Genomic DNA, 26,911 nt, shown 5'->3' with positions numbered 1-26,911 from the left:
TCTGACATCTTTTACCTGATGAAGTGGTCAGTGGAAATAAAAGATTTGATAACTGCATAAATGCATGCTCATTCTTGAGTGTCCCCTTTTCCCTCTGACTTAGTTCTGATACATTTATTTGGAACTGACGTGGTAGTGTCTCTAATCCTAGGTAGGGCTTCTGCTGCTCTATTCCAGATTACAAGAAGGAAAGAAGCACTTTGAAAAAGAGAGGAGCCAAAAGATAACAAGCCAAAAAGTACTTTAATTCGAAGTGTTTTAACAAGTTTAGATTTTAAAGAAATCCATCCTTCTTTCCTTATCAGGTTTATAATCTATTTAGTCAACAAGACATGCAGAAAGACTTTGGTTAATGAAAACTATATACTGTTTTATTCAAAGCACTTAGGCTGTTTCCTCTCAATATAGGATTTAAAAACATTCTGTTGCCTTAAAGTTTGCTAAGGGACTCCTCCTTTTGGTATGTTCTCACAATAGTTTTTAACGTCAACTGTCAAAATAAATTAGATGGCACCTGACAATCAGGCATGATTTACACAAATTTCACTGGAGTCAGCAGTCATTCCAGGGTCATGCTTCTATCCACTGCAGCTTCAAAGGCATCATTATTTGGATTTCTGTTTTACTGCTTCAACTCTGGGTTTAGTGAGTTTTATCTGAATAACCTATCTGGCTATAGCAAAAAAAAAATCTATTCATATAAGTACATTAATTTCTTTATGATACAAGGCATTTTACAATCTATTGTAATTTCAAGTCACACATACAGCCCCCAACAAAAGAGGAAAAGAAGGAACTAGAAGGCTGTGCTGTTCTATAGATGCAAAGTGGACAATATAATAAAACCTAATTTCCCTTAAAAATAATGCATAAATTTTAGTGCTTCTGAGAAAACGTCATAAAACAGTCCTGATGAGGATTTTCTAATATCAGAAGTAATCTATAATAATTTTCTATCATTTTATTCCCTTTCCTTACACCTCCAAAATTTCCCTGGCGAAATCAATTGACCAGAGCTTATAAATTGGTAGGCAATAACAAAAAAAAATTTTTTTTAAAAAGGCTCTTGGACTCTTGGCTATGATTTATGATAAATATTAAATGAAATAAATGCTAAGCTATGACCATTAACTATGGGCACAGTTTCAGATATCCAAAGTTTACTTTATTAACATTTCAATCACACTAAAAACATGACGAAGTTATGGAACTCATTAACAAAACTCCCACCCAAAAATGTGCAAAAACCCCTCAACCCTATTCTATTACCCTTCCTTTCCCAAGGCCTATTACTTACTTTTCCAAGTTCTGTAAGTGTTCTCTGACTTTCTGTACCAGTCCCAGCTTGGTGTCATTAACCACAAAATCATCACAGCGATAACTGCAAGAAAAATATTAATCAATGTGTGCAAAGAGCTTGAGGAAACCACAGTAATGAAATCACTAAAAGGCCAGGCTACTGCCAAGATGATCACATGGCTCTGTGGCAGTTACTGTCGGTGGTAAATTTAAAGAGGACTTGGAATCCACAATGGAATGTTTTTAAGAGCCTTTTAAAAAAGCCACGTAGGCAACGAGCACTAGCTTCTTTTCACGTTTTTACTCAAAAGCTCTTCAATTCCTCCTTCGAAAACAAAATAAGCTGCTACATGTGTTACACTCTTTTTAGTGGTGCATAATACATGGAAAATAAAAAGCACCAAGTCGATTCACATAGCCTTAAGCCTAAAGCTTTCAGGTCATAGTCCCAGCTCAAAATAACAGGGAATTTGGGGGGAGAAGAGATTTAAATGAAGAGCAGGGAAAAGGTAATCAACCAATAGGGACAGTTAAATTTAAGGGGAAAAAAACTAAAAATAAAGCTTTACATTTAAAGCAGTTTAATTAAAATAAATTGAATTCAGACAGTTGAGAATAATCCTCATTCTGAGGTGTTAGAAAATGAAAGTATAAAATAGTGGCTACATCTTTTAGGGATCTGATAACTGCTCTGAAGAAAGATATTTAAGGTGTTCTTTAAAACTGATACTGTGTGTGTGTGTGTTTTTTAGCAAGTCAATAAGCAAATATAGGGACTCACAGGTAATAAACTTCACCTTCTACATTAGCATTCCATTTTTTCCTGGAATGAGGCCAATTTTAACAAAAACAACTTACAAACTAGTACCAATATATTATTTTGAATAGCAGCTTTGTATAAAACCACTTATTATAACTACCTAAGAATAATGACAGTAATGCTGTCATTCTGAGTAAATAAAACTTTGAATGCATAGCAATTAGTAAAAATTAGGTCATCTCTAGCAGAATCCAAAAACATTTCTTACATATCTGAAATCAGTCTATTAAAACATGAGAAGAAAATGGAGGAAAGTAACGGGGAGAAAAAAGGTTACATGGAACAGCATGTCTCCTAAAGTCTTTTATTTATAGAAGTTAAAATTTCGAGTGAATGCTTCTGAAACTTTACCTAAAACAGTAGTATATATGTAATTACTTAACCCCCCCCCATTAACGGAGTACCTACACTGTCAATCAAGAGTCTCTAAGGTATTCTCCAAGTTTCCTGACATTTTCACAAATAGTAGAAGCTATCTTTTACATCCTGGACTGTTTCCCTATGATCAAAGTACCTGCAATGGCAGGAGAATAATTATCAGTTTTATAAAATGTAAAATATTAAATTAGTGAAAAGATTTAATTCCTTGCTTCTTTTCAGCATAATGTTAAGAGAGTAAGGTCTACGCTGTAAATTTAGACTTATGGCACCAGGTTCCTCCAAGAAGCTTAAGCATTCACTGAGAGTAAAATTATGCTGCTACTTTAATTCCTCCTTTTCATTTTATGTTTGCATAAATTTATACATGTATTACAGATAAGACAAGACTCAGTATTCAAAACAAGAACCAGGCTAAATGCTACTGTTCATCTGGGAAATGAAGTCTAAGAGCAAATTTAGATAACCTTTCATATATTTACAGTATGCCATGATCTCTAATTGAAAAGTGGACTCCTGAACCTCCACAAAAAAAGCTGTTACTTTGTTGAAACAAACTGTTTCCAGTTAAATTAAATAACTTTTTTTTTTCTTATTAAAGTAATTCTTTCTGGAGCACCTGGGTGGCTCAGTTGGTTAAGCGTCTGACTCTTGATTTTGGCTTAGGTCACAATCTGAGCGTTGTGGGATCAAGCCCCTCCTAGGGCTGCTCACTGGGCGTGGAGCCTGCTTGAGATTCTCTCCCTCTCCCTCTGCCCTGCCCTGTTGCTCTTTCTAAAAAAAAAAAAAAAAAAAAAATTTTTAAAATAAATAAGTAATTCTTTTTGGTGTGATATGGATTTAGACAAGGATATAAAACATTTGTTAAAGTAACATTTTTCATATATTGAATATAGATTTATTTATGATTTTGCTCCATTCTAAACTAATCTGGATTAACTGGATCTAGCTGCTTCATCTCTCTGAACTTGTATCATTAAAGTAAATAAGCTGCTCCAGACTCTAGAGCTGTGCTAATGTGGCTGATGCCACTTAAGAGAACTGAATTTTAACTTTTAAAAAAATTCTGATTGATACAAAATGTCAACTTAACAACTAAAGCAATAGAAAATACTTTTCCACTAAACACAATTTTATGGTTTTGACAAAGCTATATCTCGCTTTCATTATTATATCACCTAAGATGTACTGCAGTGTACATGATGGATCCATGTGTCACTTCTAATATTACATAAGCATATCACCAATCTAGTTTGTGTCAACAGATGGTTATTTTCCTATGCAACAATGCAGCACTACAATGTGTTTATTTGAATATTTTATGCAGACAACAGAGTTACAGTGATAACTATGTAAACAGTAACTGGTAGTTAAGCTGAAATGCTTATTTTAATTTTAAATTTTAACTTAAATTATTTTTCTAACTTAAAAATTATGAAAAAAATTTTAACTTTCAAATGAAGGCACACTAATGAAGCAGTATCAAGTGGAGAAGGTATGTCACAAATTTTACAAAGGATGGCAATATGATTTGCTGTAGCAGAGAAAAATGAGTAAGTTGTATAAAAGAAGTTCTAAGATAATATCAAGAGTCATCGGGGCGCCTGGGTAGCTCAGTGGTTAAAGCCTCTGCCTTCGGCTCGGGTCATGATCCCGGGGTCCTGGGATCGAGCCCCACATCGGGCTCTCTGCTCAGCGGGGAGCCTGCCTCCACCTCTCTCTCTGCCTGCCTCTCTGCCTACTTGTGATCTCTTATCTGTCAAATAAATAAATAAAATCTTTAAAAAAAAAAAAGAGTCATCTTCAGCAAATGCATATTCATTTAATAAGGAGTTGCTTTTCAACAGTAAAAAAATAAAGCAGCTAATGAAATTAGAATTAAACATTAAACAAAAAAAATGTTTCCATGATTATTAAAGGATCTGAGCTTATAATTCTGGCAAACTATAAAATGGCTGGGATTCTTGCTCAAGAAAAAGAATCATTTTTAGATGGAAAGATAAAAAATGTAATTATCATTTCAGTTAAGGGAATTAGGTTTTAAAATTTGAGGAAAAGATTTAAAAAAATATTTCACAAAACATGAACGATCTTAAATTGACCCACCAAGTGAGTGTCGGTGAATAAAAGACTTTTCTAATAATATTAAAGATCAATTCAACATCTGAAAAATTGCAAGTACTTTTATTTTTAGCTTTAAATGAGCTTCACAAGAGATACTGACCAAATAACATTCTGGGTATGTTGTGTCTCAAACAACTTCTAAATTTACAAAGAAATGTCTACATCTAATCAATCTGAAGTTGTAGATACTATATGTTTTAATCTTTTACATCTGTCACTTTCAGCTAGATAGGAAAAAGTTTCTATCAAGACAGACAATGGGGGAGCCTGGGTGGATCAGTTGGTTAAGGGTCCGCCCTCAGTTAAGCGTCTGCCTTTGGCTCAGGTCATGATCCCAGGGTCTTGGGATTGAGCCTCATATCAAGTTCCCTGCTCAGTGGGGAGCCTGCTTCTCCCTCTCCCCTGCTTGTGCGGGTACGTGCACTCACTCTGTCTCTCTCTAAAATAAAGCTTAAAAAAAAAAAAAAAAACTTAAAAAAAAAAAAAAAAAGGCAATGGGCCAGCTATGTGAGATCTAAAATCTGGATTTACTAGATTTCCCTTATTATTATATTTATTTCACTGTGTGACACATATTGAAAATATTTGTGTTCTGAAATAGACTGTATCATGGATGCAGTTATTAAAATTGTTTGGTATATATGTATATATATACACATTTATATATGTACAATTGCTATGAATCATTACCAGCTTATGAAACTATTAAAAAAAAGAAAAAAATTTTTTAAAAAGAAGATAATGAATTTGATGACCATAATTCATGATAATGAATTAAATGATCTTTAATATTGTTAGAAAAGTTCTTTGCCAATGTTCACTGCTTCAGTTTGAGTCATGAAAGAGTTTTACAAAGATTTACTGTACTATTAACTCTAATGCAAGATTTTTTTAAAAAGATTTATTTGAGAGAGAGAGAGAGAGAATGCACGTGCAAGAGGGTAGGAGGAGAGGAAGAAAGAAAATCCTTGAGCAGAATCCCCCCTGAGCGTGGAGCCTGACATGGGGCTGGATCCCAGGATCCTGAGATCATGACCTGAGCCAAAATCATGAGCCAAAATTAAGAGTCAGCTGCTCAACCAACTGAGCCACCAAGGCACCCCTCCTTTTCTTTCCTTTTTTTTTTTCCCCAAGATTTTATTTTTAAGTAATCTCTACATCCAACGTGGGCCTCAAACTCACAACCCCAAGATCAAGAGTTGCACACTCCACCGAAGGAGCCAGCTAGGCGCTCCTGTCCCTCTAATTCAAGACTTTCTTGAAATGAAAGAACACCTGCCAATATTCAACAAATAGAAAACATCCGAGTGTGAGTTACATTTTTTTCTCCTATATCACAAGGCACATGAATTTAAAGATCCAAAGAAAGGAAAAGTTTATTTGTAACCTGGCTAGACAGGTACAAGAACGTATGTTCAAATTAAAACTTTTCATAATATAAATCAGTAATGATTTCACACATTTTTCAACATGAATAAATATGCAGACAATTTTAATTGTAATAGCATTATGTAAATAGGCTGTAAGGTCTACGAGAAAACTGAAGAGCATGTTGTTGATACAGATACAGAGTAGATTTTCAGTTTACATAGTGCCCCTTTGAATTCAATGTTGATAATACTGAATTGTTACAAGAGTTAGTAGACTTAGATATAATTTTGGAAACTGATAACACTTTTGCTTCAGAGTCAAATCAGTTGTTCTAAGAAGATGAGTCAGTTTTGTCAATACAGATGCAAATATTAAGGAAAAATGTTTTTTTGGTACTTCATTCATTTGCTGGAAAACTTCTAATCGTTTTTAGAATCTACTTTTTTAACTGTAATGTTTATGCATCTACACAGAAGTCAAGCGTTTCTAATGAAAGTTTAGTATCTGAATGGAGATGTGCTATATAAGTGTGATAATATACACTGGATATGGAAGGTTTTTACGTAAAAAGAGAATACAACCTCTAATAATTTTATATTGATTACATGTTGACATGATAGTATTTGCATAGATGGGTTAAAATATACAATTACCTGTTTCTTTTTGCTTTTTTAATGTGACTATTAGAAAATTTAAAATTACTTAAATGATGTATTATTTTTGTTGGATAGCAGTGGCAATCTAAAGGGTATCTAGGTGGGGCGTCTGTGTGGCTTGGTGGTGCCTTTGGCTCAGGCCATGATCTCAGGGTTCTGGGATCGAGCCCCGCATGGGGCTCCCTGCTCAGCTGGGAGCCTGCTTCCCTCCCCCGCCCCGCCCCTCTGCCTGCCTCTCTGCCTACTTGTGATCTCTGTCTGTAAAATAAATAAATAAAATCTTTAAAAAATAAAATAAAATAAAAAATAAAGGGTATCTAGGACATTACCTGCTCTAATATTCTATAATATTACCTAATATCACAAAGGCATAACAAATTTAACTTTACTGAGCTGTAAGAAATCAATTTTGTTTTGCATGGGTTATTTTTCACTGGTTTAAAAAAATTTGTTAATGATTTCACAACTGTCCCTATTTCTCAAGAGCCAATTTTAAGTTCTCTTACAGTCACTAAGAAGAATACCAATTTCCAAGACTTTACTTTCTGTACTCTGAATTTACCACACTATGCAAGTATTATTTGATGATGATGATGATGACAATGACATTAAAAGGAAAGCACCTACTTCTATGGGCCAAAACTTCTAAGACTGCCTGGCATGTGGTAGAGATCAATAAATGTTAGTTTCCTTCCTTTGTATAACCAAGAGCTGCCTCACAGCATGGGCTTCTCTAGCTCCCTACAATCCCTTTTGATTTCTTCTTCCTCCCTGGCCAAGAGGTCAAAAGAAAATAAGTAGGAAAAGTCAAATATAAATGAGAGTTTAAATGTTGTCTGGTTGCCTTAGTCTTAGCTGAGACACTGTTTTCAAACTGGAAACTATCCCTCTAATACTGGTATTAAAAAGTCCCAAGGTAAACAGAAGGATTTAAAGTAAACAATTTCTAAAAATCTCTCTCTGGTTTACAACTGTGTTGAAGCCAATCAGTCAGAATTATACTCACCTCTAATACCTGCGGAAAAAAAGTACAGTCACTCTTTCCCTTCAAGAAGATTATTCAGAATAAGATTACTACAAAAAAGTATTTAACTTATAGGCTGGGTTTCAAAAGCTTATAGTATAGATAAGTCCTCTGAAACTGAGAATGGATTTCCCATTATTTCAAAATTATTCCCATTATTTCAAAATTAACCATATTATAAAATATGGTTAAATGTTGTAAGGTGAAAATACACCTGTTTCCCAAAATGTAGTTGAAATAATATTACAAAGAGTTGTACTCCTCTTTGACTTCTTTCTATACTGCTGTCACTGAGAAATTGTGATAGGAGGAAGCTGGTCAGAGTTCAGATAACCTGATTAGTACTTCACTAGGAGAGGAGGTCCAGGGTTTAGCATCTCATTCACATAGGACTTCACGTGTCTAACAAACAAGAACTGCCTATATTATACAACAAATTTTTAGGCTGTTAAATTTATACCTAAATTTTTTGTTTAGGGGCACCTCAGCAGCTCAGCAGGTTAAACATCTGCCTTTGGCTCAGGTCATGATCCTAGTCATGATCCTAGCATCCTGAATCAAGTCCCGTGTCAGGCTCCTTGCTCTGTGGGGAGTCTGCTTCTCCCTTCTCCTCTGCCTGCCGTTCCCCATGCCTGTGCACACTCTCGGTCAAATAAATAAACAAAATCTTAAAAAAAAAAAAAAGAAGTTTTTGTTTAGTGATTTTAGATAATTCTCCAAGTAAAGACGACCTCTACTTCCAATAGACTACTTATCAGATAAGGAAAAGGTTCATTTTTCTTTTGAGAAAAAAACAAAGAACTGTTTAAGAAAATGTAAGTAATTTGAACATTAAAGACAAAAGAAAACATTCAAAATCATATCAGACAACATATTAGTGATGTCAAAGAAACAGGATATAAAAAAAGCAAGGTGCAGGAGGAGGACTGGTATCTTTCTTTACTTCTAAAACCTTGAAACAAACCACACTATCATCTTGGCTATATGAAGATTTGTCTTAAATCCAAATTACTTGAGCCAAAATTATCTTAGTTTTAAATTAAGTTAAGCCAATAGTTAATAAAGAAATTAAGCACACAGTATGGAATATACATGTACACTGGTGTTAAAAGAAAAATTAATTTTACCACCTTGCACTGAAAAAACATACCTCAAGTAGCAGGTAAATTTTCATAAGAAACACAAGTTACTTATACTGCTATATAATCAGGGAGGTAAAAAATGGATAAAATTACAGCTTTATTTCACATTGTGCTTACTCTAAAAAAGAACAAAATAAAATTGTCCAGTTTCTTGATTACATTGATTCTTTATGTATATACTTTCAGATTTTCATTATTTCTAATTTCTAACATCTAATTAGGTCTAATCCTATTTTTCTGTCTATAATTTCCCCCAAACCCATCTTTTTTCTTCTCCAATTCAACTAACATTCTATTCTACATATTTTTTAAAAGATTTATTTATTTATTTGACAGAGATCACAAGTAGGCAGAGGGGCAGGTGGGGCAGGGGGGTGGGGCGAAGCAGGCTCTCTGCTGAGCAAACAGCCTGATGCGGAACTCGATCCCAGAACCCTGAGATCATGACCTGAGCTGAAGGAGGAGGCTTAGCCCACTGAGCCACCCAGGCACCCCTATTCTATATTTTAGTTATTTCCTTCAGTGTGTGATCTCCCTCACTTTACCCCCTTATATGGTGACATTCAAATCCATAGGTATCTATAGCCAAATTAAGGTATAGTATTTGATGGTTCCACAATGTTAGCTTTACTTATATTTTCTTCTCTCTTCTGTATTACCTGCTTTAGATTCAGATTTAAGCTGTCATCCTATATACACCAACTCCTTTATCAGTCCTCAATATTTTCCATGTGGCACCATTCACCTGTTTAATGGCAAAAACATTCCTCACTTGGGAGTGCCTGGGTGGCTCAGTCAGTTAAGTGACCTACTCTTGGTTTCCGCTGGGGTGGTGATCTCAGGGTCGTGAGATCAAGCCTGACATAGGGCTCCACCCTCTGGATGGAGTAGGCTTGGGATTCTCTCCCTCTCCCTCTGCTCTTTCCCCTGCTCAAGCTTGTGTGCCTGCGTTCATGCACACTCTCTTTCTCAAATAAAATCGTTGAAAAACTCCTCACTTGGTCATCCCCATCTGTGCTTTCTTTCCCATTTTCCAAAAATGAAAACATACAGCATGACTTAACCATTTTCTTATCCTAAAATTTAATATGGGTTTACTCTTTTTAAATTCTAACTTTAGAAACAACTTGTTTCCTATTTTTTCCCCTGCACTACATGACCCCCTCCTAATTCTAAAATATAAAACACTACTCTATTAAGAAGAAATCTTCAAATTAGATTCATGAGGCACCTAATCAGATTAAAAAGAAGACCACAGAACTGAGCATCCACTATCCCCAACATATTTACACATGCTTCTATATAAGATTTCATACATAAGTAAATCTAAATTAATGTGTACAATATAAAAAAAAAACATCTTAAAAGAACAAGCTAGAGGTGAAATAAACTATTTGAAAATGTCCTGCTATTCAGGACATCTTCACACTATGATTTAACAAATATCTCAAAGTATAATATACACATAGGGTGAGATATGACATTAATCATAATAGATATGAATTCACTTCTTATAGCTTCAGCTTTTTGTCCAGGTTATCAAATCTGACTAGTCTGTGTTTGTTTTTTTTTTTAAGATTTTATTTATTTATTTGACAAAGAGAGATCACAAGTAGGCAGAGAGGCAGGCAGAGAGAGAGAGGGAAGCAGGCTCCCTGCTGAGCAGAGAGCCCAATGCGGGGCTCGATCCCAGGACCCTGAGATCATGACCTGAGCTGAAGGCAGAGGCTTAACCCACTGAGCCACCCAGGTGCCCCTAGTCTGTGTTTTTATTAGATAGCCAATATTTTTATCTTGTCATGTGTTTAATGAGCTCAGAGTAGGAAAGCTTGTCACCAGTATTTGTGTTCTTTTATTATCTTACAGGGCTTGTTTGTTTGGTAAAAATCTTTTGTATTAAAAAAAAACTTATTTTTTAAAGATTTTATTTATTTGACAGAGAGAGAACGAGAGGGAGAGTACAAGCAGGGGGAGAGGTAGAGGGAGAAAGAGAAGTAGGCACTTAACCAACTGAGCCACCCAGGCACTCCCAAAAAACCATTTTTTTAAAAGTAGGGTCCATGCCTAGCATGGACCCCAACACAGGCTTGAACTCATGGTCAAGACCTCAGTTGAGATTGAGAGGCAGATGCTTAACCGACTGAGTCACCCAGGTATCCCTACAAAGTGATCTTTAAACAGTAAATTGTATATAACACTAATAAACAAAATCCTCTTAAAACAAAATGAAAACTTTTACACAAAAAGTACCTTCAAGAAGGGCAATGGCAGAGCCGTCATTAAGTTTTAAATTCCTTTTCATTCCCCTATAATACTGTGACATTCGGAGGCAAATTTGACCTCTAGTTTTATTATAAAACATATGATCACAGGGGCGGGGGGGGGAAAGCTTGTATTCTAGTGACTTCATCTTTTCAAACCAAGGAAAGTTAAAACTCAAAAGAACTTACATAGCAAGCTTATTCTTAAATTCTCTTTTATTAAATTCTGATGTATTGCCATCAAATAAGCCAATTTTGGGAAATATGAAGAACACCTGCAGAGAAAACCTATACCCTTTGTTAAAAACAGACAAATACTAGCTTATTAAGGAAGAGCCTTTCATGTTTTCAGACCACCTCTATTGAAAAAGTTCTTTTTAAACTTCAAAAATACTGTTTTTAAATAAACAAAACCCTTCCTGTTCTCTAATCTTTAAAACACTGAAAACTCATACCAAATTGTTTATAAAGATAGTCTAAAGATTTTCCCCTTTTTACTTTTTTTTTCTTTTTTTGAGACAGTGGACAAGCGTGTGTGCACGCATGCGAGCAAGGGTGGGGGTGCAGAGAAAGAAGGTTAGACAGGCTTCACCCCCATTGCAGAGCCCAACATAGGGCTCAAACTCACGACCCTAACCTGAGCCGAAATCAAAAGTTCCATGTTTAACCCAGTGAGCCACCCAAGCACCCCATTTGCTTTTTTACCTTTTCCCCCTCCTTTTCAATATTTAATCATAATTTCCTTTGAAAATGATTTGGAATCAATTTAAGTCCACAAATAAGAACTTTATTTTTACTAGTTTTAGTTAAAACTGGTTATTTGTTACAGGTGTTTAAAATCTGAAATGCTGGGGCACCTGTATGGCACAGTCAGTTAAGCATGTGACTCTTGGCTTCACCTCAGGTTGTGATCTCAGGGTCTCAGGACTGCACACCATATGGGGCTCATCTGCTTGAGTTTCTCCCTCTCCTTCTGCTCTTCCATCTCCCAAACCCCCAATCCACCACACACTCTCTAAAATAAATAAATATATTTTTTTAAATGTGAAATATAAGTCTTTTTTCTAAACAAATTGATCCACATCTCATGTTTCCTTGTTTGATTAAAACATTACCCTGCCTAGTAGTTTAGTTTTATATTTTTCATTTTAGGGGCACCTGGGTGGCTCAGTGGGTTGAGCCTCTGCCTTTGGCTTAGTTCATTATCTCAGGGTCCTGGGATTAAGTCCCACATTGGGCTCTCTGCTGGGCAGGGAGCCTGCATCCCCCCTCTCTGCCTGCCTCTCTGCCTACCTGTGATCTCTCTCTGTGTCAAGTAAATAAATATAATCTTTAAAAATATATAAAAATATTTTTTTCATTTTATTTTATTTACTTCTAATATTCCTTTCATATTTTTGTATTCTCAGAAATTTGGTTACTACTGATAAGGATCAGAGTTGACAAGACTAAGTCAGATATCACAAGTTATCTGTTCAGCATTTTAAAACTGTTAATTCCAAATGCCTATTTACGTAAGAAGTCAAATGAAAGTTCCTAAATTTAAGCATAGTTTCTTTTTGATACAGTAATGTATACCACATACAATTCCATTTTTATTGACTGGAGAGAGAAGCTGGGGTGGGAGGAAAGGAAATATCACTTAACACATAATAAAAGTGAACACTAGCCCTTGTGTGAACATCTTGGGGAGATTTTCATTTTTATAGAAATCTTCACTTACCTCTAAGCTCAAGCTGACTTAGCTCCTAAAGGAGTAGGTTTGTGTCAGATCAAAATTACTCCTTTTGGTGTTGCTTTCCCTCTTTTGAAACAGTGACCCATTTTATGTTTTTCTGTTTGGTTAACATGTGCTTCTTCCGGATGTCCTGTTCATGTCAGAAGTGAAGGGAACTGCTTTACAGTAGAGTGTCCCTCTTGGGAGGTAAATGAAATAGCTCACACAAGCTACAATTTACGTCTTCTTCAAGAAAGATGGTCTGTGGTTCCTCAGTCCTCCAAGATGATCAGAGGAAAAGTATTATAGATTTGGTGTAACCTTCCCCATTTTTGGAAGATATATAAAATACAATCTTTCCAACAATACAATATATTGCCTACTCTGCACCAGACACTGAGTACTATGGAAGATATCATCTGACATATGGTTCCTGCAGTCCACAAGGACATTTACGAATAACCTAATGTTCAGCAGGAAATTACAAGTATCCTAAGAACTATAAGTTTAGGAGAAATTACATCCAGCTACAAGTGAAGCAAAGTGGAGTGGGGACAAGTTCAGTGGTAACTTCACAAAAGATATGCTAAGATAGGATAGGGCAGGGACTCTTGGAAAGGGGAAAAAAGGATAAACTATAAGCCTCAGAGCATGTTTCAAGCTCTTTAGGGCAGAGAGCATGTGGAAAAGGAGCTTTAACAATACCTGAAGTCAAAGGGTTTTGACTACAAGCATAACAATAATCAAATAGGTCAAAACTAATACACCAATATTTTACCTCTGAAGCAAATCACTGAGTCTAACCATAAGAAACTTATGTGCAAGGAAATTTGATAAACTGAATGAAGTGAAATTACTGAAGCATACTAGAAAACAACACACACACATTCATACAGAAAGAAGAAATCCTTTTTCGTTTTTTTTTTTAATCATGCTGAGGAAAATGTTAATTTAGACTACACCTTTATTAGTTTGCAATTATCATAGATTTCTTTTAAGGCATCAGTGTAATGCTACATAGTGATTCCCTGGGCATTTTGTTCTTAAACCTACATATGACACAGTAATGTGACCAGCTGCAGTTCCCTTCCTGCATTCAGAAGCTCTGAGTGTCCAAACATTTGCCCCCCTATATAACTTCACACAAAAGACGCAATTGCCCAAGAAGCCTCCACCATGGTATGTATTCCCCAAAGTTCAAGATCTGCCATTTAATTACAATTCAGCCATGAAACCTCATGTACTTTAGCATATTATACCAACATAAAACAAATCAAATTCCAATCCTAGTTAATAAAGGTACTCCTACAAAATGCAAAAAGTATATTCTTATAAATGAAGAACTGGAGTATGTAACCTATATATATTTTTTTAAAGATTTTATTTATTTATTTGACAGACAGAGATCACAAGTAGGCAGAGAGGAAGGCAGAGATAGAGGGGAGGAAGCAGGCTCCCCGCTGAGCAGGGAGCCCGACGTGGGGCTCGATCCCAGGATGCTGGGATCATGACCTGAGCCGAAGGCAGAGGCTTCAACCCACTGAGCCACCCAGGCGCCCCTGTAACCTGTATTTTTAAAGAGACCTATTCTACTCTGTTAAGATAATTTTTAAAATTTCCTAAAAGAGTCACTATTTCCTCATAATCTTACCAATTGGAAGAAAACCCAAATGCAAACTTGTTATAGCACACAGAGATTTAACTGTATTTCCAAACTTCCCCATTTAGCATTTCATGCAAACTGCTAACTGAAAATCAAGAAGAATGAATGTTTTCAACGTCTGGTACATACAGGTTGACATGACTTACAACAATGATTGTGAATTATACCTAAAGAATGATCTTAAATTCTGCTCTCTAAAAGTAAGTCTTAAAGAAACATATGGTTCTGTCAGTTAGGTAGCTCTGTCATTCTAATATGTAAGTTTCCCAAGGGAAAGAGGGAAAAAACTAATAGAACACTTTAACAGCCTGGTTAATGCTTACCTTTCATAGGAAGTAGCATTTTACAAGAGGAAATGACAGCAAACTGAGCACTAGCCGGTGTGTGAAAATCTTGGGAAGATTTTCATTTTTATTGAAATTGTTATCTACCTCTAGCTTCTCTCTCTTCCAGGTCTGGACATCTCTCACTGAAAGAGTAGTGGTTTGAATGACTAAACCTTAAGGTATTTCATTCAATATCCACAAAGTAATAATGTTAAACTTGCAAAAATTTTAAAGATAGGAAGGCACTCTTTCTTCCTTTTGATGGACATTTTTCTACAATACAACAATCAACTAAGAATGATGTAGAAAAGATTAGCATAAAACTCCAGCAGAGTGTAAATCAAAAGTGATATTTAGACTTTAAATCCCCATTCCTGTTCCGTACTGCTTTCATGTGACATTTAAGGGCTGGATGGCCAAAAAAGATCTCCAAAGGGATCTTTCAAATGACTTTTTTTCCCTTCAATGTCAAAAACCTTTTTAATTGAGCGTAAACTCTTTAAAGCAAGTAAAGAATTATCTGTCATAATTTACTAGTCAAGGAAAAAAATTTGCTTCACACTGAGGTTAAAACTGCAAGAAACACTGATCATCTAAACATAGCAAATGAATATGAATTATTTAACATTACTGTAACCTAAATAACCTAGTTCTAAGTAGTCACAAAAATCAATACTTATTTCATTGTCATTTATACAAAACAGACATATATATTATATTACAAAGAGAGAACAGGGCCTCCAATCTCCTTTTAAAGGATGTGATACTTTAAATTTAAAAAAAAAAAAAAGCTTGAAAGGCTACACGTGAAATTCTTAACATTTATCTACAGAGGAGAAGAGAATGGATCTGTGCTGGGAGAAGGGAGATTGTCACAACAGTTTTTTAAACCAAGAAGTTACATTTTCAAGATTATATAACAAATTGTTAACTGGACAGTAAAAACATGGGCTTAGGTTTTTGTTTTGTTTTGAACACGAGTGTTTATCTTATTATTCTTCAATTAAAAACAAAATAAGAAAAATAAAAATAATTATAAAGAACCACAAAGAAATACTTTTCATTGCCCTGAAGCTTATCAGGATGAACAGGGAACAGAGGGGTGGGAAGGAGGAGGCCCAGAAGTTGAAGGGAACAATGCCCAGTAAAATCTGAATGAATAAAGACAGGCTTTCCTGATGGCTCCAATGCCCTATGCATCCTAACAAAACTAAAAGGAGGTAATGGCAGTAGCAAAAGGTTTAGAGATTGATGCGGGAGGGGAAAGAGTGAGGAAAATGCAAAAACACTTGCACACACTGAGTAAGGAATATCATCTCCAGAAAATATTAATACTTACCAGTATGTACTGTAGCTACTGCAATCCATACATACTGTATGCTGAGGTTTATCTTGCTTTTCTGATTTCTTATGATTAGTTAAGGGTACTTGTGCATCTTCATAATGTTTTTTTGCATGGCCATTCACATACCTTACAAAAACCAAATTAAAATTTTATTTTAATCTACATATTGCTTTGGAAGTTAAAATAGCAGATGATAATAAAATTAGAATGAGAAAGAATTCCTCCTTATAAGAGCATTCAGTCCTATAAAGAGCATTCAGTTAGTTAGTGATTAAGTGGAGTGCTTAAAATACGCTTTTTTGCAATCAAACATGACAGTCGACTTTTAATTATACAGAAGATTAGGGCCAAGCAAGGAAAGGCTCATCTATGCAAATCAGTTTCAATATCACAGATACTATCACTTATCAACCCCTTTGCTGATAGCTTTTTTCCTTTTTTTTTTTTTTTTTAAGATTTTCTCAGACTGCTAACCAACTCAGGTTATTCTCAAAGGCAAGATTTGAAAACTAAATCACTCACAGACTGCACTTGGGCTGCTGCTTAATATAAAAGGAGAAAGTCCGATAGGGAAACAGGCATAATCTTCTCTTTCTCATCAATATAGCTTCAGATATTTTATTCAACTGCCTAAATAATTATCTCCACTCATATGGAAACACATTTGTTTAGAAACATACAAAGTACAAATCATCTTAAGCTTATTTAAACCATTTCTTTACATGGACAAAAATAATCAAAGGTTGACTCTATTCATAACAATTTTCTAACACTTTCCAACTAGACTTAATAAATCAGTACAGTACAGGAAGCAGAAGGAAACTGAAATAATGCACAGGGCACACACCCAAGTTCCTCTAAACCTCCACTTAATTACTGTACGATGCTGTAACTGGCCAGTACTGTGAAGACCCTTATAAAACAGTACTTCCCAGTTCCTAGAAAGTAGAAAATTTACAGAAGGCAAAACCTTATTGAAAAGTCAGTCAAAACAAATGTTGGTCAACTGGTACCAAAATAAACATAGAGAGTTAAAGTTTTGTCATGAGGCACCTTAATTATACCAGGAGCAACACTCACCTTGGGGAAAGCAGAACATCTGGGGTAAATAGGGAGGACAAACTTCAGGCCCAGCCTCTGCCCTAGGAAAGCTGGAAGCATCAGAGGCACTACTAACCTCAACTTAGATTTTGATCATATTTTTTCCCCATTTTATTCATTATAGTAAACATAACCAAAAACCATGTGTATATGGATCCTCTGTCCACAAAAGTAAACTAAAATCAATTTTAAAATAAAATAATGGTTAAGAGTATTAGCTCAAAAATTACACTGCCTGGGTTCAAAAGTAGCTTTGCATTTACATTTTCTCATCTGTAAGATAGAGATAATAGTACTTAGACTTCATGACTTCTTAGCTGATTAAGAAATTCATGGATCTGAATGCATAAATGAATGAATGGATGTTGGTAATTATTTTATTAATGTATTCCTTTATATGCTTAATTACTATTTATTCAGAATTCGAACAATAGAATTGTTTAGGAAGTGGTCATATTAAGCACATGTAGGTCAAGAAACACCCAAAACATAATTAAAAAGGTAAACTTCAAGGCATTGTGTAGGTTCCATATCTAATCAGCTCAATTTCCTATGCTTATATAATTTATACTGTGCCATGAGAAACAAAAAGTAATTATAATGAGCACCTTCAAAATCAAAGAAAAAGCAATACTAAACAATGATAATCATAAGGCATCACTACTTTTAGGTCCTCAAAAACTGATCATCTGTACATAGTACACACAGTTCCTTTAATCACCACACTGTAGTCTCTAAATGTACTGGATGTTTACTGTAAGCACTGCGGAAAAGCAAGAAGTATATTACTGCTGATATTAATATTATATTATTGCTGATAATTAATATTATATTACTGCAATGTTTTGGCTAATATTCAAATACACCACTCAGAAGTTACCAATTATGTATAAACTGGATAAATATTTCCCTCAACTAATTTTAGATTTTAACTGAACAATTTGGTCTAAAAAGGAAAAGCATCAATATATATGCCACAGATTTCTAACCACAATCACAAGAATTTGAAATATAAATGGGATGATGTTGTGAAGGCCAACGGAATATACAACCCAAATATGCTACTGATAAATTGAAGGAATATTCAGTTTAAGACTTTCTGCAGGAAACTGGTCTACAATTACTGAAAAATCAGAATCCTTGGCAATCAACACCCAGGATCACATGAAAAAAGAAAATTAACCAATCAGCTATGTAAAAAGAAGATCCAAATACAAGCTACTCTCACTGTTTAATCTACTTAATCATATTTCTCTGAAACTATGCTGAATTTCTAAACTTAAGACTGCTTACAATTGGAAACAGACTACCTGCAGAGTCTAGAAATTTTTCAATTTATTTTTCCAAAACCTACTTAGAGAACTATTTGTCCCTTGTTATTAAGAACATTAACCTCTCCAATTTTTGAGAGTCTGTAAGGTCTTTTTGTTAACATATGACCTTCAAGATTTAGGTCGTAGAGCACTATGAGACAAATGGAGAAGAGAACTATATACATTTTATTGCATTATAATTCTCACCTCTCAAAATCTAGGAGAGGAATCTGTCTCTTCAAATGCAGAATTTAAGTGCTTCTACTTGTCTTCTTTTAAAAAAAAAAAATGTTATCTGTACAAAGTATTTTCAGGTTCCCCAAATCCTAGAGATTTCAAAACCACAACAGCCACAACTAAGATATACAGTTAACATTTTACAGATACTTTTAAGTGTACATGGAAAAATAATACTCAATTCCATGACTCAAAATGTGAAAAATCAAAAGTTAACTGAACACAGATGCTCTATTCATGCAATGAGAGTTCAAAAATAATGGGGAAATAGTCCTAACAAATACAATGTAGATTTCAGCATGTGTGACAGTTTGATTTCCTATTCTCTTGCTGCTAAGCTATTAACTTCTAAGTAAATTCAAAGTGGATTTTCTAAGTTAAAAGAGCAATAGAAATAAATGTGCTGTCAAGCTAAAAGAATGCAAAGGTTGAGGGGCTCCTGGGTGGCTCAGTCGTTAAGCGGCTGCCTTCAGCTCAGGTCATGATCCCAGGGTCCTGGGATGGAGCCCTGCATTAGGCTCCCTGCTCAGCGGGAAGCCTGCTTCTCCCTCTCCCACTCCCCCTCCTTGTGTTCCCTCTCTCCCTGTCTCTCTGTCAAATAAATAAACAAAATCTTTTTAAAAAGAAAAAAAAAGAAAAAAGAATGCAAAGGTTGATTTTTGAGTTTGAGTTCGAAGAAAAAAGTTACTAAAGTATTTATGTAACATCATTTTGAAGCCAAGAAAGGGGAGGAAATGCTCCGGCTTGAACAAGATTTAGGGGGTAGGAGATGCTAAGTCCCTGAAAACAAAAATGTCTTAATGAACAATGAAACATTTGGTACATTTTAGACAGCAATTAATAATGAACTCTATAACTAGATCATTTTCAAGGGAATTCCTGTATCTATAAACATTCTGTTGTTTTGTTTTCAGAAGAATGATGTGATATCTGGAATTTGATTCAGAAATCAGTACAGTGTAGATAATAGGTGAAACAAGTTTGGCAATGTATTGCTCACTGTTGAAGCTGGGTGATGAAAATCATGGGGTTCAATTATATTATCTCTATACTTTTGTATATGCTTAAATTTACACTATTAAAAAGTTTAACAAACAACCATAATGTAAACTTTTATTTAAAGAATTCAAAGTTTCCTCATTTCATCTTTTCAATCAAATATTACTAGATTATCTGATCATCAAAATTAATTCTTCTGAGTACCAATATAAAGGTTTTTCCCCCTAGATTTTTCTCTGTTGTAACACTGAGCAAACAGACTATTGGGAAAGGGAAGACTTCCAGAGAATTACGTACAATAATTAAGCAATGGTGCTAATAAATCCAAGTCACTAAAACTTTGACACAAAGCTTAAAGGCAAATTGAAAAAAGCAAGTAGGGTAGTGAAGTAATGTCACCTACCTTCCACAGTGGACACTTGAACAAGTCAAACAGACCCAGGGGCTTTTGTTGGAGCGGCACACTAATAAAAAGAAAAATACACAATATACCAATTGTATCATGTTACTTCCCAGTTTCTCCCCTAATCTGTAATATCAAATCCTGTGATTAAGTTATAAATTCCACGGCTGCTTAGAGGTGTACTGAAATCACAAATCCCTGCTTTGTGAGTGCATTTACACAGAAAGGCTGCCTAATTAATATTATATTAAAAGAACTGAAATGCATGTCCACAATGGCTGCTCATTTTAATTGTTGACTCAACTCAAATACTTCAACCACAAGTTAAACACATACACACTTTTTTCTTTTATTACTTATTTCTTTTTGCCACGGTCTCCAACAAGCTAATGACAGTCTATTTTCTCTTAAAAACATTTTTTAAGTCTAATTTTTTAATCACACATCTTTGCCAGGCAGATTATATACTACTATAAATGACAACCCTTTCAGTTTACTTAATGAGAGGCATAACCTAAAGATACAATTAGGAAGACTAAATCCAGTTCTTCCCAAATGTATGTCTTGCTTGCATGAAATACAATTCTAAATTTGACAACTGCTTTTAATTCTTGCTGAGCATATAACCAAGACATTAATTATTTTAGTTTTAGTATTACAGGGATGAGGCAGGTAAGAAAGGAATGAAAACTTTAAAAATATTGATTATAATTCTGCTTGCAGTTTACTCATTCAACCTAAAAAAAAAAAAAGCCCAATAAATATAGGAATGATTTTCAAAAGGGAAGGGACATAAAAATCACCTGAAAAGCTATTTCAAAATGTGTATGTTCTACTCAGGCAAGATATCTACATTGGGATTGGGACAGAGGACAAAGAACATGTGTATTTTGGGAAAAGTAGCTTCCCCAGTGACTACCTAATACAACTCCCTAAGAACCACAAGTCCACATATGAGGGGTATGGGAGAGGCACCACAACACAACCATAAATTCAGGAGTATAATAAATTCACTACGTGGCATGTAGTATGTGCTCAATAAACACTTGTTGAAATTTCAAATTTCCTAGTTTCCTAGTTTAAGAGACCAAGCTCTTCCAAGTTCTGGTCCCTACTATACTGCTCTTGCCTTACAGGCCTTTCTCCCTGTAAGAAAAATTAACCAAAACTCGAAATAAGGTTCATCAAGAACTATAAGCCCTTTTAATGTATAATGTATAATGTATAATGAAACACTGTTTAATAGGTCCTCCCAAATATATTTAATTATAGTTTGATCTGCTGCTTACTTTTGATTAGGACCCAAATTCTATGAAGTTAATAGTTTTTTTTTTTATAGATTTTTATTTGGTAGAGATAATATCTCTCCAGCACCCTCCAAAGGTAATGGTTTTACCACCCAGTAGGACATTAACCAATTTCATATTGAGTTTATTTATTTCAGTGTTCTTTCTTCAATACCTGCATTCACTCAATTCCTCAAATGCTTTTAGAATCAGCTTTACCATCCTGCTGGTTTCCTCATTAATGAGTTAAATAAATCTCTGACATACATTCATTCTGTATTTGTCTGGGAGGGAAGAGGTGGGCAAGGAAGACTAGGAAAGCACAATGATACACAGCCCAAGGGATGCTGCCTGTCTGGCCAGCGAAGGGCCCTAAATATTTTTGAATACGAAAATTGCATGGTAAAATTCCCTTCTGGCAAGGGTCCTACCTGTCCTTAGTGCATTCACACATTTACATTAACTGCCAGAGTCATCCTGAAGGCATTTGAGTTTTTTACTCAATTAGGTCCAATTTTATTAAATTTGCATGTAAGCTACATGACTGAAAGGCCAAGAACACCTTCCAAACTGCTAACAACAATTATTATGGGCAGGTACAAGAAAAAATCATATGTGAGAGGAGACTGTTGGCTTTTTATTTGTACACCCCTGTGGTATTTGACTTACACTAACAAGAATGTGGTTTTTTTACAGAGGAGCACAGGGGAAGGGAGGGAAAAATAAAACAAGACAAAATCACAGAGGGAGACAAAACGTAGGAGACTCTTAATCATAGGAAACAAACTAAAGGTTGCAGGTGGTGGACATTAAGGAGGGCATGTGATGTAATGAGAACTGGGTATTATAAAAGATTATGAATCACTGACCTCTACCTCTGAAACCAGTAATACATTATATGTTAATTGAATTAAAAATTTTAAAGAAATACAATGTTTTATAGTTTAAAAAGAAAGTTCTATAAAGTATTTAAAAAATAAATTAGAACACAGTTTACTTGAAATAGGTATTCATGGTTTGAGATAATTTGGAGGACTGAAAAACTAAGAATATTATTGTTTTGTTCCTCCAACAAATCTTTTTTTCTCTTAGTAAATACTAAGAAATGCCATAACTCAACCTGGAAAAAAGTAGACCCATATACTTCAAACCTGTATTGATTAAGGGTCAACTGTGTATATATTTTTTTAAAAACCACACATGGTCAATAAAAATGTTTTTAAGCTTTCCGATAAAACATAAAAATATTAAGCTGAAGGGTTTTTGTTTTTAACGTTAAATGTTAGAACTTGACAGAAAGAATTATAAGGATGGGAACTTAGAGAAGTTCAAAAAGATAAGTCTAGGGGCACCCGGGTGGCTCAGTCATTAACTGTCTGCCCTCAGCTCAGGTCATGATCCCAGGGTCCTAGGATCGAGCCCTGCATTGGGTTTCCTGCTCAGTGGGAAGCCTGCTTCTCCTTCTCCCACTCCCCCTGCTTGTGTTCCTTTTCTCTCTCTCTCTCTGTCAAATAAATAAATAAAATCTTTAAAGAAAAAAAAGGTAAGTCTAAGAACTTATTAGGGCTCTTTTTATTAGACCTAATTACACTTCAAGGTGATGTCACAGCAAGAAAGCTGGGCAGTGTATTTCTCATACTGTTACACTTGGCCACAACAGGATCACTGGATCTCATAAACGGAGTTTTGCCTTTTCCTTAAAATATGTTGTCAAAGTTACTCTTTTTTCCAGCAATCTCTCCCATTTGCTTGGATTCTTCCAACCACAAACTCAGTGTCCCTTTTCTAAGCTCAGGCATCTCAGCCCAGAAGTTGGTACTAACTAGGCTCCTTCTACTCTCCTCCTTCCGCTATGGCCTTAGAACCCTCCTCTCGCCCTGTTCTCACCTCAGCCACAAGGTCTGCAATTTGGCAACAGGGCCTTTTTGGAGGAAGAGGAGAGTCTTGATCCTCTCCTGAACTAGAGCCACCTTTGAGAAGGTAGAGACTGTAACACATATGCTGGGCAGGGGAGAGAGATGGAAGAGCACCAGCCTCTAAATCATGCTAATGCCATGAATTCCTCCTAAAGTCCCCAAAGCTTTAACTCGCCTGGAAACCAGGAAGTGAGAATTGACAGGGCACAGAGGTAGAGGGAAGGCATCCAAATGATCTACAGACCAAAGTGGTTTTATTCCTTACTATTTTTGTAAAAGGAATGGCAGTATGCTCCTTTATCAAGAGATAAGAAAGACTGCAAACTAGGGAATTTGTGTGTACTGGGGCCTATTTACACACAGATGTTTTCATGTTGCATTCAGAAGACAGAGTTCATAGGACAAAACAGCATCTACACTTTCCACATAATCACTAGTCTTCAATCCCCTTATTATTCATTACACAGAACCTAACAATATAGAGTACATTTGATATTTAAAGCCTATCAACATCTCTCCTGGAATTCTTTTTTTAATAAATTAATTTATTTTTGAGAGGAAGAGAGGGAGAAAACATGTGCAAGCAGGGAGAGGAGCAGAGGGAGAGGGAGAGAAAGAATCTCAAGCAGACTCCAGAGTCCCATGAAAGGCTTGATCTCATGACCCTGAGATCATGATCTCAAAAACCAAGAGTTGGACTCTCAACTGACTGAGCCACCCAGGCGCCTCTCTCTTGGAATTATAAAGTTTTTGTTTCTTACAAAACATCAAGCACCAATGCTTATGACACAACTTAGTCAGTGCCTCTACACACAAAATAGTTCAAGCATACAGCACGGACACACAAGCCACTTGGAGTGCATCCATTATTCAATTGTTGCTTCAACTGGTAGTGAGAGGCTCTTTATCTTCTTAAGAATTCAGAAAGGTGAGGATCTGATGACCAAGATTCTAGTCCTGGCTCTACCACTACTAGCTATAGAACTGAGAACATCACTTCTCTTCTGGGTCTATTTCTTCATTGTAATATGAAGACTAGGCAATAAGCATATAACCTCTAATCATACAATTAGTCAAAGAACATAAGGGATAAAATAAATGAAACAATAATGTCATCCTCCCCTACAGACAAATGTCTTCCAACTCCACTCTCCACTTAAAGGCTTAACAGAAGGATTAATTGCAATGTAGCATAATTTTCTAAACCAATGGTTTTCAGCTTTTTTTTTTCCTGCCTTGGACCACTTGAGAGACAAACACATTCCCACCACATTGCCCATCAGTAGCAGCAACTCATCACAGCTGTGGGGATGGGAAGTGTGTGGAATCACTGAACAAACATGCTGCTATGACAGTAAAACTCAGAACACCACTCCCTCAACACACACAAAATTTTTAAAGATCAACACTCTAAAACTATTACCAAGCCATAAGAAAACATCAATAATATAGTTTTTTTTTTTTTTTTTTAAAAAAGCAAGTTCATGCGGCATCTGGGTGGCTCAGTTGGTTAAGCATCTGCCTTCAGCTCAGGTCTCGATCCAAGGGTCCGGTGATGGAGCCCCGCATCGGGCTGCCTGCTCAGTGGGAAACCTGCTTCTCCCTATCCCACTCCCTCTGCTTGTGTTCCCCATCTTGTTGTGTTTCTCTCTGTCAAATAAATAAATAAAATCTTAAAAAAAAAAAAGCAAGTTCACTTTTATCTAGTTAATATTCATCCAAGACATATTATGTGCCAGGCACTATGGCAACCACTTCAAGAATATTACTTCATTTAATCCTCTAAAATCCAGTAAGAAATACACTATTCTTTGGCCTGTTTTACAGATAAAGAAACTGAAGCAGAGACAAGTTATGTAACTTGCTAAGTTAGTAAGTGACAGAACTAGAAACCAAACTCTGTTTGAAGGCATGGACTACTGTAGAGCAGTAAGTCCAGAAGGTTGTCATTTTTGTTTTAAAAAGATTTTATATTACGTGTTTCTGTGTGTATATTATATGCCTCTATATAAAAGTTTTTAAAAGTCTGGAAGGATATATGGTAACTGTTAATGGTTATGTAAAAGGAATGGGATGAGGGATTGGAGCCACATGGACCTACTTTCCACTACAGTGATTTTTTTCAGAAAACATTACTTCTTTTATAATAAAAATTTAAATGGCTTATATTTAAAGATACTGGTATTATAAAGTTGTCTTAATGAAACAGACTTATTCTAAATTATTAACCACGAGTGGTAAGTTAAACCAAAATCCAAGATTATAACCCTATGGGTTTGTGGGGCACCTGGGTGGCTCAGTGGGTTGAAGCCTATGCCTTTGGCTCGGGTCATGATCTCAGGGTCCTGGGATCGAGCCCCGCATTGGGCTCTCTGCTCAGTGGGGAGCCTGCTTCCTCCTCTCTCTCTCTCTGCCTGCCTCTCTGCCTACTTGTGATCTCTTTCTGTGTTAAATAAATAAATAAAATAACTCTATGGGTTTGTAAAAATATAATCAGTGAAAACAAAATTTTTGCAGCTCTTTTTCAAAACGCGCGCACACACACACACACACACACACACACACAACACAAAAGCATCAATAGCAAAAGTGTTATTCCTCTTAAAACTAGAGAATAGGGCAGTATTATCATAAAAATTCTATGAATATTCCAGTAAACATAAGTAGAATTATATTCTAGAACTAACCCAGCTAACCCTCCAACTGAGATATTTTTAGAAATTTAAGAGCAAGGCATATAATCTTCTTTATATCATAAATGTTATTTGAACCATATGCTCACAAGCCTCTTCCATGCTAAAAGTCCTGAAGTCTCTCCTATCTTCAACTTGAATCTTCTGAAATTACTGGGGGAAAGGAGTAGGTAAAGTCAGATAAAGAGAGAGCAGGAACTGGGCCATAATATAGTCCAGAAAAGAAGAAATCCAGCTATCTTAAGCAACTGCCAAAGGTGCCAGAGCAGTCTGAATGCTACCAAACTCATTGTCTGTCGCCCCCCATCTTCCAGTGCTGATCATTCTGGGAATGCGCACTGGGTTCCCAGGGAACAGGGAAATAGGACAGTTCTCTTAAAAAGCAACAGGAGGTGCTAGGGCCAAAGGAGTGAGCCAATGCAGAGTTTGGGAGACTAAGCAGAGGTCCAAATACTGGAGGAGGAGGAAACCAAGCATGAGCACCAAATGCAAAGAGGACAGAAGTGGCAGTTGGGACTCAAGGCCAAGACCACAGAACCAAGAGTTCAGGGACAAGGCAGGAAAGGCAATGATGAAGCAAAGCTTATCTTGGTCATCTTTCCACTTTGCCCATTAAAACCTTTTCCACCTTCCTCCTTCTGGCAGCTCTTTCCTGCCTCACTTCCATTCTTACTCAAGACTTAGCAATCCAGGGGTGCCTGTGTGGCTCAGTGGGTTAAGCCTCTGCCTTTGGCTCAGGTCATGGTCTCAGGGTTCTGGGATCGAGCCCTCCCATTGGGCTCTCTGCTCAGGAGGAAGCCTGCTTTCCCCTCTCCCTTTGCCTGCCTCTCTGCCTAC

At 35.8% G+C, this 26,911-nt stretch overlaps 1 protein-coding gene across 4 annotated transcripts in view; it reads right to left on the bottom strand.

Annotated features, from left to right (window-relative positions):
* The window catches only part of USP3 (ubiquitin specific peptidase 3), a 104,854-nt gene that overhangs the window by 55,124 nt on the left and 22,819 nt on the right, over positions 1-26,911 (bottom strand). For 3 of the 4 annotated variants that reach the window (XR_013967079.1, XM_080807821.1, XM_080807820.1), the window contains exons 2-4: positions 20,180-20,240; positions 16,121-16,252; positions 1,298-1,381 (exon numbers count right to left, since the gene is read on the bottom strand). Coding sequence is in view for 3 of the 4 variants with exons in the window: in XM_080807821.1 (XP_080663947.1) it covers positions 1,298-1,381; positions 16,121-16,252; positions 20,180-20,240 (277 nt within the window). In the remaining variant the exon portion in view is untranslated. The remainder of the gene's footprint in view (positions 1-1,297; positions 1,382-16,120; positions 16,253-20,179; positions 20,241-26,911) is intronic. The other variant, XM_080807822.1, reaches the window with a different exon arrangement.

The sequence above is a fragment of the Martes martes genome, assembly GCF_963455335.1.
Source record: "Martes martes genome assembly, chromosome: 7".
Lineage (NCBI taxonomy): Eukaryota > Metazoa > Chordata > Mammalia > Carnivora > Mustelidae > Martes > Martes martes.
Note: the sequence above shows the minus strand (reverse complement) of the source record. Positions and strands in the feature narration are given on the sequence as shown.